Source organism: Panthera tigris, chromosome B3, assembly GCF_018350195.1.
Source record: "Panthera tigris isolate Pti1 chromosome B3, P.tigris_Pti1_mat1.1, whole genome shotgun sequence".
Classification (NCBI taxonomy): Eukaryota; Metazoa; Chordata; class Mammalia; order Carnivora; family Felidae; genus Panthera; species Panthera tigris.
Genome location: NC_056665.1, coordinates 138570089 through 138589899, shown reverse-complemented (window position 1 = coordinate 138589899; position 19811 = coordinate 138570089). Strand labels below are relative to the sequence as shown.

Below are 19811 nucleotides of genomic sequence, written 5' to 3'. Positions count from 1 at the left end.
CTGGGCAAGGGACACGACGCATCTTCTCTAGGGAAACTGACCAGTCCGAGAGGAAAGACTAAGATAATGACACAGCAGCGTGTGGGGTTACCTCTTGGGCGTCACTTCAGACCCACTCATTCCAGCCCAAGCTGCAGTGACAGACTCTGCACAGGCTTCCACCAGCTCCGAGTGTAACCTGACAGACCCCCTTATTTCCATCTCTGGGATTTGCATGGAATGTCTGCCAGGAACAGTGGGCATTCCACATATGCAACTCAGAACTGTGGGAAAGTGAGGACCCACGGAAAGGCTGTGAGATGCATTTCACTGGTTATTCAGAAGGTCCTGCAAGATTTAGGTGCCAGTCGCCCTTAGTTGGCAGCCAACTTGACGATGCATCCCTGTAACTGTGCTCCCTTCCTTTCCCACTCCTCTCCCAGGACATTTACAAATAAACCACCTGCATGCAAGCAAGCCTTTATCTCCGGCTCAGCTTTCTGAAGATCCCAGGTTAAAAGATGGGATTCTTGGGGCGCCTGGGTGGCGCAGTCGGTTAAGCGTCCGACTTCAGCCAGGTCACGATCTCGCGGTCCGTGAGTTCGAGCCCCGCGTCGGGCTCTGGGCTGATGGCTCGGAGCCTGGAGCCTGTTTCCGATTCTGTGTCTCCCTGTCTCTCTGTCCCTCCCCCGTTCATGCTGTCTCTCTCTGTCCCAAAAATAAAATAAACGTTGAAAAAAAAAAAAAAAAAAGATGGGATTCTTTTAAAAATGGCCCATGCTACAGGGAAGCCAAAAAATGACAGCTCCAAACCTCTCCCCATCACACAGACTCAGAACTCCCAATCACCTTTTAGTGGCTTATGTATGAACAGCCAACCAAGAAACACCAGACATTTAGGAAAAACATCTCAAATGAAAGACAAAGACCAAAACAAACAAACAGGAGTGGGAATGTAACTTGGAGAAAGAGAGACTATGTAGGGACAAGAAAGCTTCCAAATATTTTAATTAAAATCCTCAGACACAGAAGATCCCACATCCACGAACTAAGACCAGGATGACACTTCAAATAAAAGACATGAGGAGAACAAAGAGCTCCTGGAAATTAAAAACATGATAGCAGAAAAATTTAAAAACCAGAAGCACAGAAGAAAATATTGAAGAAATCTCCCAGGAAGTAGAGTGGAAAAAAGACAAAACAGACAAAGTAGGTAGGGGGGGCACGGGAGAAGGGAAAAGGACTGAGATCAGCCCGTGAGTCCCAACATCTGAATAACAGAAGTTCCAGAAACAGAGGGCAGACAGGTGTGCTCAACAGCAATCTTGGAACCTAGAAGTCATCAGAATGATGCCTTCAACATATCGAAAGAAAATTATTTCCAAGCTGTAATTCTGTATGAGTCAAACTATGCGAGAGGAAGGGTAGAACAAAGACATTTATTTCAAAACAATTACCTCCCACACATCTTCTTTCTCAAGCAACTAATGGAGGATGTACTCCACCAGCAAGCAAGAGGATTACACTGGACCAGGAAAGGGGTGACCCCACACAGGAGATGCAGAGAGGAAGCCCCAGGGTGGGGGAGAAGGGGACCAGGAAGACCGTCGTGTGTACAGATGGGGCTGTGCAGACCTGTGCCCGAGGACCATGCCGGGCTCGAGCCAGAGCTACAGGTCTCCAGCGTGAACAAGCAAAGTCGGTCACTTCTGTTGATGGATCATTCAGAGATCTTCAAAAGTAACGATGTAAAACTGAGACTGAACGAGACGAGAGATCCCCTCACATCACGAGCAGTTACGTTAAAATCTGGCATTGCGGGCGCCTGGGTGGCTTATGTTTGTCTGACTCCGGATTTCTCAGGTCATGATCTCATGGTTTGTGAGTTTTGAACTCCACATCACGGCCGACGCTACAAGCACGATTCTTGGGACTTTCTGTCCCCCTCTCTCTGCCCCTCCCTGCCTCAAGCTGGCGCTCTCAAAACAAATAAAAAAAATTTTTTTTTGAATCTGGCATTTGGCCCCATACTTTGACTAGAGCCTTTATCCAATGAACTGCAACGCAGAAAATGTAAGAACTTTCCATCTCCCCAACCTCACCTCTCTCGACGCCCCCTCCCCGCCAAACACACACAGATATGCAGACTGTGGCTTTGGAAAGCTATCCAAACCCATAACAGCTATTATTTCTGGGGAAGGGAAACTGGCACTAGGGGGAAAGAAAGGGTCTTAATTTTTCTGTTATAGATTGTTAATTTTTTTTTAATTTGAGAGAGCAGATGTGCATGTGCACGCGCACGAGTCGGGGAGCAGCAGAGGGAGAGAGAATCTCAAGCAGGCTCCACTGTGGAGACCACAGCAGGGCTGGATCTCACGACTGTGACATCATGACCTGAGCCGAAATCAAGAGTCAGACACTTAACAGAGCCACCCAGACAACCCTCTTTCACAGCTTCACAGCTTTTAATGCAACAAATAAAACAGAATTCTTTAAAAAATTTTTTTAATGTTCATTTTTGAGAGACAGAGGGTGAACAGGGGAGGGGCAGAGAGAGAGGGAGACACAGAATCTGAAAGAGGCTCCAGGCTCTGAGCTGTCAGCACAGAGCCCGATGTGGGGCTCGAACTCACAGACGATCACCACCTGAGCGGAAGTCGGATGCTTAACCAACCGAGCGCCCCAGGGGCCCCAAACGGGATTATTTTCTATCTAGATCCCCTGGAGGCCCGTGATCGTCAATTTAAGACTTCACCTTTTTACTTTAGCCCTATTGGTTTGTATCATGTGCCACGTACATGCATTACCTGTTCAAAAAGTGAGTATTTGCTAACGATTAGCTTAAAATGATGTTCGGGCGGGTGAGGTCTAACATACACTGCAGACATTCACTTAAAGCCCACAGAGTTCACCCATCAATAGCGAGAGGGCTCCCTGAAAAGCCACGGGAGAGCTGGCCCTGCCTTCAGTCTTCTATGGAAGAGGCCAGCAGACTCTGACCTCTTGGAGAGTTGGTGACCTCATCTTCAAAGCCAGCTCCATCTTTATTAAAGGCCAATGAGTTCCATTTCCATTTTCAACAGTATGCTAACTTCCTATAATTGAACGCTGGATAAAATGGCCTCTCTTGCCCTCTTCCATCAGTTTCTGGGAGAGAACAAAATCACCAGAGAGGGCCTGCCAGCATTTCTGGTCCTTTGCTAAGACAAGTGAAGCTTTTCACCTCTTTGTCAATGAGGGCACTTTCACTGATGGTGCCTCAGCCACAGAGCCAAAGGCTGAAAAAGCAAATCAGGACAAAAGGCCTTAAGCGAGCGTGGGCTACCAGACACATTTCACACGGAAACGCAAGTCTAAGGAGCGGCCGGGCTTCACTAGAATCAGTCTGCCAGGTGGCCTTCAGTAGGGACGACAGCACCATCGGAGCTGAAGGTTGACAGCAGTTCTGAGGGTGTCGGAGAGAGCCAATGAGAAGGGCCAGATGCGGGGAAATGAGAAGTATTCCAACGCACTCACTGCTTTAAAGTTCTAAGGTGAAACCACAATTCCCGACATCTTCTGAATAGGGAACCGGAGCCACTATCTGGGGTTTGGTGTTTTTAATACATGCTTTGGAAGCAGAAAAACTACCTGTTCATTTCAAAACAGGACAGCGGCCGCACGGGCGGCGGCGCGGGGGCGGGGAAGCGTTTCCTCCGCACTTGGCCGAGTCAAGGTGACAGACTCATCGGCCTGCTGGTTTCTCCCCACATCTTCGGGATTCGGAGATGGAATGTCAACTGAACACGCCCCGTACCAGTCCAATTTCTTTTGACAGCCTGCTTCACAAATTATACAGACTCCTGAAATTAAGTATCTTTGAACATGGAAAATAGACCCACTGCCCCAATCTGGAAGGAGGAAGAATCAATGGAGAGACTGAAATCGTGGTAAACTAATTTGCAAAGGGCGGGGGTGTTAGTGTTAGAAATGGTCTTCCGAACTTGAAAATAATAACAACGGGGACTGTCAATTAGGCACTGGGCGCCGGGAGCCTATGCGCTGGCTCGGCTACATTTTTTCTTCTTCTTTTTTTTAATGCCTGGCAGAATGTTTTACAAACTAAACCCAGCAAGACTACAATTCTACCAGAAGGTGCCTCAGATGGTTTTGCTAATAATTTTGATCAGCTGAAATGGAGAAAAACATCACTTCAATTATTCGCTTTCAAAAACCGTCAATTTTAAGTTGGAATATTCTAGATGCCCCTTTCTTCCCCCCTCTCTGCCGCGACCAACCAAATAAATCCCAACCCCAGAAGAACCCTCAGAAAAGGGAACCGGGTGTAAGCGGTGACATTTCTGAATACGTTAATGTAACAAAAATCTTGTCAGCGTTAATTTCTCGTCAGCTGGAAGTTCGGTCCAGCTTGCGTGTAACTTCGCTCAAGGAGAGGGAGTTCCTTTGGAGAACTCGGGGGAGGCTGGCGTTGCCGGGGCCACAAAGACGGGAGTGCAAACCACCATACATTGGCTTCTGTTTTAATAGCCTTTTAACCAACTTTGTTAATGGACTGAATGCAATTTAGATATGGAACTTGGCTAAAACGTAGCTTCAATTGGCTATTAAAATTTAAGAGCCAACTAAGATAGCTAATTACAAAAAAAGCTCCAGTGATAATGCTAAGCAGAATTAGTAATAGCAAATGACAGTCTGTCTAGTCTTATTCCCATAGGGAAAGAAACTCTTAACTGAGAAGTCAACCAGACAATGTGCAGCAAACCTAATTGCATTACTGGTATTATGGCACACAAATCTGGCAGCTCACTGGGACAGAACACAGAGCAAAGTCTGTCAAACTCGAGTCAGAAAGCAACTGACCCTCTTTTACGGCCCCGTTACAGCAGATCCCGGGAAATTTTATTTTTATTCACAGTGGATGGGCAAGTGCTATTGCGCCGGGGAACGCTCCTGTCTACACCGAGCAGGCACGGAGGCCAGGGGACGGAGAAGGAAAGAGGCCCTCCCAAAAAGCACGGCTCGAAAGGAAAAGATCCTTCACCTACACAGAAGGAGACGCAGACGTAGGTCTGAAAAAGACAACAATAAGTATCTGACCGCTAAAAAGTTGAGCTGAGGGGAAAAAAATGTTCTACTTCTTTGCTTCATTACAGATACCCTCATTATGACATCAGTTGAAGTGCAGACTGGCTCTCCTGTGAAGATTTATCATGTGTGGTGGCCACTTTGAATCGGAGGTACTGGAGTCTTTAACATTCCCTAGTCAAGTGTCTCCCTGCTGTGCCTGTAAATGTCAGTCCAGTCTTTTCACGGCTGTGCGCACAGATTAGAAACAGCGGGAGAGCTTGGGAGTATGACTACAATACCAGTAAGGACACTTGTCTTCGTGGCACTGCTCAAGTGATTCTTGGAATGTAGGACCCTGCTGTTTTCTAATATTTACACACAACTGGAGTCATCAAGAGCAGTAAATGCAGTCTAAAGGCAGCCTGCTTCTTTTGTTAGGGACTTTACATTCAAATAGGGATATCAACAATAACACCAAAATAACAAAAAATTAAAAAAAAAAATAAACCACCGTTTTTAAAAGTTTCATATTTCCCCCCAATTCTGCTGCTAAAAGACCAACCAGGTATTATCACGACTGTTCACTTAGCTCGACCCTCGCTTCCAGACGTTTTCTACGTGCATCATACAGTTCATTGGGAACAGCAGGTGTTTTGGATTCTTGACCTGGAATTGTGTTTTGGCAGGCTGTGGTTTCTCTGACCTCTACGGGAACAGGCAGGGCCTTGGAAACCATTTTCCTGTAATTTCAGCCACCTTTGCTTTCCGAACACTTTGCACGGCCTATCAAAGACCGATTGGGGGCTACGGCACCTGGAATATACAGACGACTTCTTTCCAAAACCTGGTTAGGAATCTGAAAAAACGGAAAACGCAAATCACCGCGACTACACGTGCATCTTAAGAACTGTCTAAATGATCCTTCCTTAAATTACAAAGGGTAGGGCAAATTACAGATCTTTGCCGTAAGCTCTGAAATCTCCGCCAAGGATTTCCGGGCTAGAAACCTGAAGGGCTGGGGTGGGTGGGTGGCTACGGCACAGGGACCAGACCACATACCTTTGCAACTACAGTGCTACATCAGGATATGCACAATACTTCTCCAGTCCAATGGACTCAAGCGTTAGCACCAGAATGTTCTGGAAGAGTTCATGAAATAAATGAAGACAAAAGAACACAGCTTTCTTCCTCCCACTTCGGGGATGAGGGTGAGGTCTTCTTAAGGATCTTGAAGCACATTTCTCTATCTAGAAAAGTTCAAGAACTGTTACTCCCTTCTCTCCTCACCAGGCAACCCCAATGGAAACTTTCCCTGTGATGTACCGCCCTGGAACTTTCCAGTGTTCAGATGTCAGATGCGTCAGCTGCTTGACTCTGACATTTAAGTACTAACACATACTGGACCCTTAGGAAGAAAGTTCGGGAAAGCGTGTAGGGGCATCACTCCCATCTGAGAAGTATACCAAGAAGGATCAGCATGAATTTCTATACTAAGATTTTTGTGTCAAGGTCAGAAAGAACACTGGATGCGGCAGTTTTTTTTCAGTTTTTAAACAAACAGTGGCCTCGCTGTTACCAGGTTTTTGTTTGCAGAACTGTGATCACTTTTCACTCGCTTCGGAAAGATATCAGAAGCAGAAAAGACAACCTAGAGAAAAGCAAGAATAGGTTCAGACTACCGACCCCTCTCTTCCCCCTCCAAACTCTGGACTCGCCTTTAGGACTCCTTCCCGCCTCCGCAGACCAGGCACAAAAGTTATCCTATAGATTATCTCCATTCATCCTGTTGATACTTCAGATTTCTAATGAGTGCTGCGCTTTAAGTGAAAAAGAGATTAAGAGGTTTTCAAAGATCATTTATGATGGCTTGCAAAGAAGACCATAATTTGCTCAGTGCAGAAATTCTACAGGTTAACTTGAGCCAAAACTACAAAAACTCAGGAATACGACTCACAAATCGCAAAACCCTACTGCCGTAACACAAGAACACTCACCACTCTATGAGTAACACCTGCTTATTAGTACAGTGGAAATGGTATGCATTTTATTTGCAAAATAACACCCAAGGAACAGAGTTGCCTAAACCACCTGGTCAGCGGTATCCTGCACAGAATCACCGATACGGTGTGTGAGGCGATATTCACCCAAAGACCCTTTTCCAGGACCGATTCTTCAGCGTGCCTGGGCTTCCTTATACCACTGGAGCCTAACAAATGAGGAACACAACACCTGTGGGACTTCAAAAGGAACCAAAACCCACAAAACCTTAGCTATGCAACCGTTATAATTATGAAAAATTATGTAGGCATGATAACAGCACTTAAAAAATAATGTCAAAGAACAAGAGTTTGATATTTGTAGTGTGGTGAATTTTTTCCTTCACTCTGATTTCGGTTGATGTGGTTTGGGCAACAAATAACAAGAGGTAAAACTGCATTAATTAAATCAGTGTGGTGCCGGCATTAAGGACAGACGGACAGATCAATGAAATCCAACAGTCCAGAAACAGACCCTGGTGTAACAACGTAATATATGATAAAACAGGCATCACGAACCAGGGCATGAGAGGCTGGGGAAGAGAGTTTACCTGACGAAGGTGCTGGAGCTACTGGTTAGCTATTTGGAAAGAAATTACACTGTGATCCTCAGCTCCTGGCATACGAACACCAAAATTAATTCCATTAGGTTGAAAAATATAGAAGCATTAAAACAAAAAGCCTAGAAAAATCCATGATAAATATTTCTGATTCAGGATGGGAAGTATTTTAAAACAGAAATTACAATGAAAAGGATCAAAAGAGTAAAGCCATAAATGTTAAATTTCATAAAAATAAAAAATGCCACCCAACAAAACAAACGGGAAAAAGTCAGCAACAAATATAACGAAGGGTTTAAGACTGTCGCTATACAAACAGTACAAACAAATACACCAGGGAGAAAACGGAGTGATCAGTTTACAAAAGCAAAATTTCTCAGGCTCACCAGCAATTAAAAAAATTCACCTCATCAAAAGATAAAAATTAGTAATACTGAAGGATGACAAATCTAAGTCGTGCGCCCTGATTTGGTGGGCAAAGCACGGGCTGGTGGATTTTTGCAAAGCAACTTGGTAACATGCGTCGGTGACGTCACTTTCCATGTTCATGGTCTTTGACTCAGTGGTGCCCTTCCAAAAGTCGAAGGAAATATTCGGGATGTGGACAAAGGTTTCTGCCCAATTTGATCAAGAATATTACTTAAATATCTCAATACTAAAAACAACTTAAATGTCCAATATTAGGGAAATGATCAGGAAAGTGTCATAAATCCACACAAAAAAAATATAGAAACATAAAAATTATATTCATGAAGTATCTGAAATGGCATGGCAAGTATTTAATTCGAGCTTTAAAAAGCAATACATGGAGTTTTATATAAAGCACAATACTTATTGAAGATAAAAATGCATAGAAAAGACTGGAAGAAAATGTGTCCAGACATTCAGAGTGGTTGCCTGTGGGTGGGAGTCGTACGGCTGGTTTGTCGTTTAATATTTGTCCGTGTGTTCTAAATTTTCTACAGTGACCAGGTATCATTAATAAATTCTCATAATCACAAGAATAGCGCCAACAAAACAGAATATTAAGGGATAATCAAGCACATACCGCTCAACTACATATAAACACACACACATAAAAAACATAATTTATTTATATTTCTACCACTGATTTATTGCTTCGCAACACAGGCCTTTATATGCACATTTAATTTAGTAATTCAAAAAAATAGTTGGGATTTTATAGCTCTGGCCTATTAGCATTTTATTTGTCTTAAGAGATCACTACTGGGGCGCCCGGGTGGCTCGGTCGGTTAAGCGTCCGACATCAGCTCGGGTCATGATCTCACAGTCCGTGAGTTCGAGCCCCGCTTCGGGCTCTGTGCTGACAGCTCAGAGCCTGGAGCCTGCTTCCGATTCTGTGTCTCCCTCTCTCTCTGACCTTCCCCCGTTCATGCTCTCTGTCTCAAAAATAAACAAACATTAAAAAAAAATTAAAAAAAAAAAAAGGAGATCACTACTGAAGAAGACCTAGAAGCTATTTTACTTCAGGGCTTAGTTGGTTATCGAAGATTTATCGGTTGCTTTCTAGAACACGTAGCACACACACTACCCCCACTGTGTGATGGACAAGAGCTTGGCACAGGTGTCAAACCCTCGGCTCACTAACAACCTAGGAAAATGGCAGAGAAGGCAGGGCCACGCGGTGCCGGGAACACCTCTCGCAACACGGTCGTGGGGTTGTGAAGGAACCAAGGCTGGTGAAGTCCACCAAAACATGTGTTGGAAAGGAAAGAAAAATGAGACAAGATAAAAAGGGTAAAGATAGAATTGAGAGAGGCAAGAAGAAAAAAAAAAGTAAAACTTGGAACAACAAGGTTACTCAATCTGTCTTTTTTTTTCTTCCGAATAAAGGGAGCATAAGAAAAACCAAAGTAAGGCAGGAAAGAAGAAAGCAGAATAAGGAGACGCGGCCGATGGGTCCAACTGGCTACTATGGCTACTAGTTTTTAATTCCTGAAGCCCTGCCAACAGAGTAACATTCGAGAAAATGCCAGCACTTGCTAAAAACAATATGTGAAGAAATATTTGTTTTCTTAATATTTAACCAACAGGTTTTGCTATGTTTTTGTGTTCTGGAAAAGAAAAAAAAAAGGCTAAGGCATATACACAAAAACACACCACACACATTTGATCCTATTTTAAGCGTCAATGTGTTTGAAACAGAACTTGAGAGTTGATTTAGGTGTTACAAATAAACTTGGGACCGTAACACTGATGGGCACTAAAATCTGACATCCCACAGCAAACAGGAGGAGGCTCTGCCCAAAATCGAGTTCTCGATTCTGCAAAGACACACAGCTCAGGAACTTCAGGAGGTATTTAAAAGATTAGCTTACAAGGGAAAGTCTGCAGATCTGTTCTGCGTTTCTCAGCATCTGACCACTACAGTCATAAACGCTTCTTGCCACAACTGAACACCCACATCAGGAAGCCAAAGTTTTCAAATCTCAGTGCTGGTTCAGAGCTGCTCAGGGCTGTCTGACAATTTGGATCTGCCTGCGTTCCACCTGTACTATTATTTATTTAGTATTTGCTTCAAATCAACTCACTTTTTTAAAAACAAAAATGCCTACTTTAGGCCGGCTTGTCCTAAGCAATAGAGAAATCACCAGTTTAATGTGCTATACTTACGTTCTGAATACATAGTAAAATAAATGTTTAATGCTTAAATATTTAAATAAAAGTTATGTCTATACAGCATCTAAAAATACTGGATGCACCGTTAAGTGGTGAGGTGTACCACTCTTCAGAAAATACAGTCTAATTCCAAGTTCTGCAACAAAGCGAACTTTGAAATTGTTCATAAATGTTAAAGTCCCAAGCTTTTATTGCCAAGGCAACTACAAAAGGTCCAAATCTTAAAATTTCTGATCACCCCAACTCTCAACGCTTGGTTTACTGCACAGACGTTATTTGCCACAAAAAAGACACTTGCAAGAAAGATGGTCTCCTGTGAATGAGTAAGCTTGCTTTGTCTGTTTGTCTGTTTGTTTCACAGGATTTCCTTAAAAGAAGCCAGGCGATACATCTGATCATGCCCCCAACCTGCCAATTTGTCACCTGTTTTCTTCTCGTGCACCTTGCGTGCTGACTTGGTTGTCACGGAATCTAACTTTCAAATGTTTGTGTTTTATCTCTCACAGGCCTACTTACTCCCCCACCTTTGCTTTCATAACCCTTTCCCTTCTTTGGCCCTCTTGTTTCATACGGCAGCTGCTCAATAAATGCCCGCGGAACTGAACAAAATCAATACGATCCAAATCTTACGGCCACGACAAATGGTGTATTTGTTATCACGCAAAAAGAGACTTTTATTTTAAGGCTGTTACTTCCTTCAAGGTAAGGACTTGGTCTAAGCACACTTAGACACTCTGGGCAACGTACAATGATCTGAAAAGTACACAGCATGGTAGTTTTCCTCCTGTCTGCTCCAGAACTTCAAACACACACAGCCTGGGATAGCTCCAAGAGTATAACCTAAAGATTTTAAATTTTATCAATTGGCCTTTAATAAATTGTACAAAGTACTTAATAAAAAAGTTCATATTTTTCAAAGACATAGGTACTTCATGGTTAGCCCTACCCTAAAAGACTCCCATGAAAATGAAACGTTGAAAATAGAAAAAGAGGAGAGAGTCAAACGAGAGGAAGAAAAGAAAAATCAGCTGACAGCATTTGGTTTACTTCTGGACTCTCTTCCTGGCTTTCGAACCTTGAAGACAAAAAACAAAGAAATTCAAATCATTAACTTGCCAAACCTAAAGATCAGAAATACATGCATTTTTATATACTTTTCCATATTTAAAAATCTAATTGACTACGACGATTTGTGGAGATGAAAGTCATACACAAAGGCGCTGGTTAACAGCCTCAAAATCTTAGGAAATCATGTCCATTTTGTAATACTCGAAAAGATACGCCGACATCTTCCAGTACATTAGAACTCTCCCACTGGTAAAACATATCCAATCTACAAGGGCACTGAAATATTTCTCCCCCAAATTTTTATTGTGCAATTTAAAATACAGTAACTGCTAATGTAAGCTATAGCAACAAGACAGGCATTCATTTCTTGGCAACGATGAACTAACGCATATTGCGAAAAGCAAAGAGTAAAATGATAAAATGTATTGCCCTGCAAAGCCTGCTACCTACATACTCTGCGGGCAGGAGAGGCCTGGGCCATTCTAAAACCCGAAGGCTTTTCCACCAGGAATGAAATCGATCCCAACTGAGCAGCCTTCTATAGAAGCCTCAGGCCTGACACCGGTCTAAGTACCTCATGACGGTTCCTACCCATCTACTCCTGAGCTGGGATAAATCGGTGATTCTTCACCGGAGGCAGAATTCTTTGCGGGAATCCACCTCACCGAGGAGACTCGGTTCCCACCTAGCACCCCCACTCCAGCTCCAAGGAGGGCACAGCAGTGGGAAGGATGCGTCTAAACCTGATCCCGGCTGCCTAGTGCCCGGCAAACCAAGTGCCTTCCCACTGGCTCGCGCCTCCCTCTGCCAGGAAACGAGCAGCGGCACCGGCTGAGGGGCGGCGGGTCGCCCATAATTAATCAATGAAAGCAGTCAGCAACAGATCAATAACTTCTTTTCTGAAACGTACAAAACGCCCTTTGAATCGAGGACAAGGCATTTACCACACGTCTTCTATTAAACAATTTCTAAAGTTTTTTGTTCAGTTACTTATGTGGAAGATCCGTTTAAAGACCAGTGTTTTTTTTACTTTTCCAAGTGCCAGTTTTTAGTTAATCGCCATACACTTCAATTAGAGCAAACTTCAAGTTTACGTGAATATCTTTTTTTTTTCCTGCCACTGTTAGTACTTAGACTATATGGCTGGCTTAAACTTGTAAGCTTTTTCTTCAACTTTTCTGGTATATAAAAACTATCCCACGGTGGATTTTTCATTTTTTATTCAAGAATTTTGAGATTAATTTTGCACAGAAACGAAGACTGTAGTGGCAGGGAGACGCTGGCACAATGGGACATCACAAAGGCAAGGTCAATAATCAGTACCGTAGCACATCTACTTTTCAATAAATTTTGGAATCTATCGTCATGTTACAGAGGACACTTAACAATAGTTACTACGATGTTCAAGGAGTATTATTCTCGTTAACATCCTAATTTGTCACCTGACTCTTAAATACCACTGCTGCTGATTCCCTTCAGTGTAGATTTAAGATTTTCCACTGCAACTACAAACACTACCACCACCTGGAATTTGTTATATAATCAGGATTCTGCAACATGGCGTCTTTGCTGCATGTATCAATTCCGTATTTTCCCTAACAATCAATTCTGATTGTGGCAGAAACGGTATTTTTCCTCTCCTCATCTCTTTTAAAAATATACCCATTTTCACAATATATTCCCACTGGTAAAAGGTCCAGCTGTAAGACTAATGCATAAAATTTAATATGTGGAAAATGAAAAAATACAAGTTTGGGTACTCTTCTATGATTTTATTAATGCAGAAGAAACAAGTGGGGGGCTTCTTTGCCTTAAAATATCCCCCCCCTTTTTTTTTAACTATATCACAGATACTCGAGAGGTAAACATAAATCCTGCTTGCCTCGGCTTCGTCAAGAATGGACTAAAACTCAAGGCACTTCACAAATACTACTAACAAGAGAAGAGACTGTGGAGTACTGTCCTTTCATGAACGGGAGGGACAAAGCACACCAGCCATAAATATCATGGCTACATTAACTAATTTTTAGTACAATTCTGAAATACTGGCATGGTTTTGAAATGCCAGAATATGCATGGCTTTTTAAGGCTTATCATTTTGTGGGGGGAAAAATTACTTGCAGCAAATAACCAAATTTTCTCAATTGGTAAAAATTATGCCTTGCATAAAAATAAAAGGATTAGAGGCCTCTGTTCTTCTTGAAAACCACCCCATCACCCCCTCTCTTTCTTTGAGAAAACCCACACAATACACATTTTGAAAGCTTTCAGAATGTGTTCTTACACAATAGACCCCCAACTAGTCAAAATGAGTTTAGGTGTATCAAGAAAATTATACACGTTTTTAAAACGGTCTAAATAGATATTAAAGGAAAGTTGCTCCCACTCTGCCAGGCACAGCATCCTGAAAGATCGCACAGTGAGAGAAATCTCTTACCATATTGTAAACCATAAATTGTGTTTGAAAATAAAATTGTTAATGAAGAAACTGACATTTCTAAAGCTGCTGTTTGAGGTAACCATTCTTGAAACACATTTATGACACAAAATCTTAAAAGCTCTAAAACACAGAAGTCACCGAATTGTATTATATATTTCTTTAAAACAAAATCCAAACATAATAATGTGCCTCCTTCTTCAAGTTACTTTAAAATGATGAAATATAAATATATATTTCCATGAACGCTTGGCTTTTTTTTTTTTTTTTTTGCCAGAAGCAATAACATTTTACCATCTCAGGTAATAGTTCTCTCATTTGTGAGTATTTAGACAGTAAAATACCTTAACTAGCCCTATACTTTCGGGGAAAAGACAAATTGCAATGAGAAGAGAAAGAACATTTAAGCATTAAGCAATGCAGAGTTTATAGGAATAAAGGAGAATCTGATGATCTCTTTTTTTTAAATCAAAACAAAAAAATCTGGATTGTTCTCCTTAAATTTGCAATGGGGTCCACACTCTTCTAAGGACTTTAAATCAAAAATTTTAGGTATAAAAAACATTGTTCCCGGGTACAGGCGAATTTAAAATCACTTCTGTATCTCATTAAGCCACGTTCAGGTCACGAACAACCCGCAGGCAGTCAAGAGGGGCCCGAGTCTTCTCCACGCACAACTGAGTCCACTTTGGTCTAAACGGGCACCAACCTTACTGTGACAGCGTAGGCCCTTTGCTCAGCTCATACTGCCCGTTTTGCAATTTAAGGGATTTTTGTTTAAGAATATTGTTCTATCTTTATAAATGCTCCTCAATCTCCCCCCCACTCACTGTCATGGCTGCTGCTAGTCTCTGGCTGAGACAGGCTTCCACGCACGGCTCCTCGGGGCTCCTCACCTCCTAATAAAACACGGACAAGACGGGAGGTGGGGAGGGTGGAAATGAGGAAATGGAAGCGGCTGCAGAAAAGAGAGAGGAACTTCTTCGAAACCTTTAGCCTCCAGGGTGAGGTTCTGTCCTCCCTCTCTGGATGCCCCCAGTATTCTCTGGGGTAAATTCAGATAAACCTAAGGATGTGCGCTCAATAAATACTACATAATAAAGACTATGTTAACAGAATCGGAGCGAAAAGGGTTCTCTTTGAAAGTCAAGTGTTCGCCGTCCACACATACACAGGTGACACTCTCAAAGGAAAGGTAGGACACATCCCTGGCTGGACTCAATAGGCCACTTGTGCTTTAACACAACTTTTGCCAAAAAAAAAAAAAAAAAAAAAAGCCTTTATTAGAAATCCAGAAACGTTGTTTCAGGACCAACAAAAGGCAGAGATAGAAGTCTGGAAAAAGAAAAAAATGGTACCACTCCAGCACTGAATTTCTTCACCGAGTCCACCAAATCCCCTCTTGTGAAACCTGGACCAGGTGCCCCTTTTCCTGAGCCACCCACAGGTGCGCCGTTTTCGAAGCCGACCACACCGCAGCCCGCCCTCGCTGCTCCCTTTGCGGGCGCCACCTTCCTAACGCCAACGCTGGCACCGCCCCGCACTGCGGGAGCCTTCGGCACCAGCCTACAAGCCACCTCGGAAATGACTGTAGACTTTGCTTTTTGCTTCAAGAGCTTTGAAAGGTGACGACCCGAGGCTCTAACTCCTCGCGTCCCAACTCGTCCAGAGAAACGAGGAGTTGGCACACTTTGCTGGGAGCGCTCGGACGGCTCAGGCAAGTGGGGCTTGGCAGCTGCAGTAAGCCCAGGAACTCCTCGCCCGGTCCGGACAGTCTGCTCACCACATTCCGTAGATCAATGTGCGGAAATGGAAGACAGAGTTCTGGCTCCGGCACCCGAACGCTCCGTGTCGTGGGCTCCCTAGATGCAAAATGAGAGCACCTCCCGCCCCAACTTCATGATCACGATGGACAGCAAATAATACGGTGTATGTACAGAGGACACTGTGACCACACTCCACAAACACGAGCTCTTCTTGCATAGTATTTTATTAGACAACCAAAATGTTACGACCGTAAGTGAACCTCTTATTGAGTGGAAGGAAATGCAATCTGTGCTTACATAAGGAGAAAGCTAACAGGCAAGACTGTTCAACTTACGGGTTTGTGTGGCCTCTTCTGTCTGTGTATCTGAGCATTCCATATCTTCAACACTGGATTCTGTGCTCTCGATTCCTTTCTTTCGCTTCTTACGTGTAAAGATTTTTTAAGAGAGAGAGAAAGAGAGATGTGGTCTGACGGTCAAAGAAGTAAACACACGAACCTACCATAAAACCACCATATATGCGAATCTATCCAGGTGTGGGCGTATCAAAACAAGCAGAAGACCGTTCACAATGTCAGGGTGGTGGCCGCCCCTAAGGGAAGGGGCTCGGGATGGCAGCCAGCGGGGTGAAGAGAATCTTCAAGGATACACTTAGCCTAAATGTGAGCTGATTGGTTACCGCCACCTCTAACTTTTTCTGCTTCTTCAGAACCATCTACCACTGAAAGCCTCACCATCGGGATTGATAATACGGAAACTCTCTCCTAAAGCAAAGCGTTTAACAAAACGGGTATCACCACTCGGGCCAACGATACTTCTTCTCCCCGTTTCACAGTGTGTGTTGTGTCTGCGGTGGGGGAGCAGGGGGTAATCTCTCTACCTGATCAGTGGGAAAATCCACACCTTGTCCATATAGTATGGATCACTGGTTATATCCTACAAATCGGTGGTAAAAGTCTACTTTAATGACAAACTTCCAGTAAATGTATTGTTTTGGCACACTTTTTATTAAAAGGTTAAGAGGGCATAAACCTACCTGTAAAGGAGGAGTCTGAAGAGGAAGTACACGGCTCTCCTAAAACCGCAAAAGCAGGTTGGCTTTTCTACCCTCCCCTCAGGCCTTTCCAACTTTCTATTTATTTTTCTAGTTACGGGCTACTTAAAAGTTAAGGCTCGTATTCTGCCACCGGCCCGTCTTCCCAAGTGTTCATTCAATTTCTTTTTATTATTTTCGATCACTTTTCCTAACTAGTTCAGTCCTGTGTGAAGTTTTTAAATTACTCAACATGTCTACAAATGGAAGTCCTTAGTAATAACTTTACAACTTTGTATTTCTCGTATACCTTTATCCCAACTTAAATGTGTTAAAATCCAAATGACTACTCAAAGCTTCCCTCGGTTGCCTGGATTTCATTTAGGAAATCCCCTCATTTGTCCCCGATTTCAGATTCACAACGCATCGGAATGTCCTCGCTTGTATTTTGTAACAATTCATGTGAAGTTAAACTTCACCTGAGCATTTCCCTTGCCGCCCTGCACTCTGCTCTCTCGCCCGATGGCAACCGCGGGTTCCGTTCCACAGAGAACGACACGGGAAAAGCTCGACTCGACTCAAACTACATTATCTTAAAACCCCTGAATGGTCAGAACTGTTATTATGCACGTATTACGAACAATCCCGCTGTTTCAAAATATTCTTAAGGTGGCCGTGGAAAGATCGGGACTCAGATATACCCACCATGTTCCTAAAGCAAACGCTTCACGTGCACAAAAAGAACTTGACGGCACCTTAAGAAACTTGAAAAGGCGTTCATTTAGCAGATCTGTATAGGGAGGTATTGCCTCTCAAAAATAGCCGTGAGAGTGGCTGTAACTTCATATAACTGATGAGAGAAGGGGAGAGTGCCTTACATCTTTCTTTTCCAAAGTGTTGCTTCATGATTACCATCTAAACCCTGCTGGGCTGAACAGATTGGTTCGATAATTACATACAATAACTGCAGTGGGCAGGTAACCCTCAGCTGGCACAGGGCAGCTCCCCTGTGAGAACTTCCATATGCAAACTGCACTGATGGAGTGCATTAGGTACATCTTTCCTGCCGGTGCACAGGCCTGATTAACGCCAGCCAAGACTCCAAGGTTAGCATGTCAGCAGATTTGTGATGCATTAGGCAGGAATAAACACAGACACTTTTGTTCGTTCGGACCAAAATTAAGGAGGAATATTTCACTACTCTATTGCTTTCCATACGGGAAAGAATGCATTTTCCGATCTTGAGGGGGCAGTTTTTTAAATGCTCATTACAAAGGGGGCTATCCAATACATTCTTAAGAACCTAGTGTGTTCATCTTGTTTTCAAGCGTATTTAATAAAAATAAATAAATAAATAAAAAAGAGCTTCCTTAATCCCCATGCAGGTAAATGACACAGGAATGAAAATCAGCCAGTATTCAAGCAAAAACAAACCACCCGTGTTGTCAGCACCACGCAGTAGGTAGAACACTGAATCTCAGGTGGGTATCTCCAGCCCAACTTTTCTGAGAACGTGTTTAGTTTTGACAGAAAGGACCAATGGTCTACAGGAAAAGACCAATTTAAAAAAACAAAACACAAACAAACAAAAACCCTTCCAGTTTAATAGCATGTAAGTTAGTGTGTCATTTCTACAAGACAACGAGTAAAATTCCAAACAATTCACTGGCAGCTTCTTTCTCCCGACTGTCTCCAAATGCTTCATTTCATTATTTGTCAACATCCTGGGCTTCAGACAGTGTGTATTTTGGTTCTCTTTGAACAGAAAACGGCTTCACAAAGGCACCACGCTAATCTCTGATTCTGTCATATTCCACACCAGGTCCCACAAAGTGCCTTTGCATTTATAAACGAAATCAAAATATTGTACGACACACAAGAATAACTTACAAACTCAGAACAGAGTTTTCTTTTAATTCAGCACAGCTAAAATATCTGCAGAAAATTAGGTTTATTTCAAAGGGCATTAGCGTATGTGTTACACATTGTATTTTTGAAGTGTTCAGATATGCTAGGCTAAAATTTAGTTAATTAGCAGCTTCTCACTTCCAGCTTAGAAACAGGGAGACAAATCGGCTAGATGCATTTGGACTGATAATTTACTAATAGTCTAAACACTGACTAGAGACCAGTCAGAGACTTAAAGCTGTTTTAACGGGGCAAAGAATGAAAATCTTCCGAGGCAAAAACCAAAGACCTGTTCATTCTCTGCTTCCCAGGTCAGAGACCAAAAGATCACCTCTAGACCCTTTCAACAGCCTCTGGGAAAAGCCAATCAGATGTCTGGCTATAGCAAAGGAGAGGAGGTTCCGGGCCTGTGGCTGGTTTTTCCTCCTCATTACAAAAATCACACATGTTTATTATAGAGACTTAGCGGATACAGCCTTTGGAACCGTGCATGTGTCAATGAACAAAGAATTCTAAATACAAATAGGTGACTGTACTAATCAGTCCATCTTACTTTGTTCATTTGGTTGAGGCCACCTAAAGTCACCATGCAGAGAGACACAGTTTATAAATTACTCCTCCATACGTTCACAGCAACCAGAAAAACAGGCTGTTACTCAACAGTAACTAAAAAAGATCAAATGGATCTTCTGCGAAGGTGAAGCAGACGCGACCGGGGGCTTCAGTTAAAATTCACGATGCAGACAAAACACTGAGGCTGGGGAGGGCACGAGGCCAAGGGAACCGTGGGGTGTTTCCCAGCTGGGGGTGGGGAAAGACCAGAACTCGGAGCTCTTTGTTTTTACAGGGTTTCCATCTCGGGGCTGCGCCGCCCCACTCACCCTGGGCAGGAGGCGGCGACTCCCGGTTGCTTTGCCTCCACATTGACGTGTCCCTTCCTAAAGGGGTCAAGCCCATGGAGCGGTGCGCCTGGGGAAGCCCAGCGCTCTTCCCCTGCGCGCTCTCGGTGAGCCCCGCGTGGCACTGTACGTGGACACACGTGCGGGTCTGCACCTGTCCGGCAACCGTCCACCGAGCGCCGTGACGATAAAGAGCTGACTTCCCATCGTACTCCAAACCCTTTGCAAACTGTGTAACGTTGAAGTGGGCATCCAGCAAGTACAGATGTATTTTGAGGAAAAGCAGGAAAAGGTCAGACGTAATTGGAAAAAGAAGAAATGAAAAGAAGTGGGTCAGGAAGCGAGTAAGGGACTTAAAAAGAGGGGCAGATTCATTTGAAGAATAATCTAAAGCTATTCTGCTAGAATGCATTAAAGT

The 19811-nt window shown here is 43.3% G+C and overlaps 1 protein-coding gene across 4 annotated transcripts in view; it reads right to left on the bottom strand.

Annotated features, from left to right (window-relative positions):
- Positions 1–9102: 9102 nt before the first annotated feature.
- Positions 9103–19811, bottom strand: part of VRK1 (VRK serine/threonine kinase 1) — a 78079-nt gene continuing 67370 nt past the window's right edge. For 2 of the 4 annotated variants that reach the window (XM_042990496.1, XM_042990497.1), the window contains exons 12-14: positions 15889–15976; positions 14618–14686; positions 9105–11357 (exon numbers count right to left, since the gene is read on the bottom strand). In XM_042990496.1, the coding sequence (XP_042846430.1) occupies positions 11326–11357; positions 14618–14686; positions 15889–15976 (189 nt within the window). In that variant the 3' untranslated portion in view covers positions 9105–11325. Of the gene's footprint in view, positions 11358–14617; positions 14687–15888; positions 15977–19811 lie in introns of all 4 variants that reach the window. The other 2 variants (XM_042990498.1, XM_042990499.1) reach the window with 2 other exon arrangements.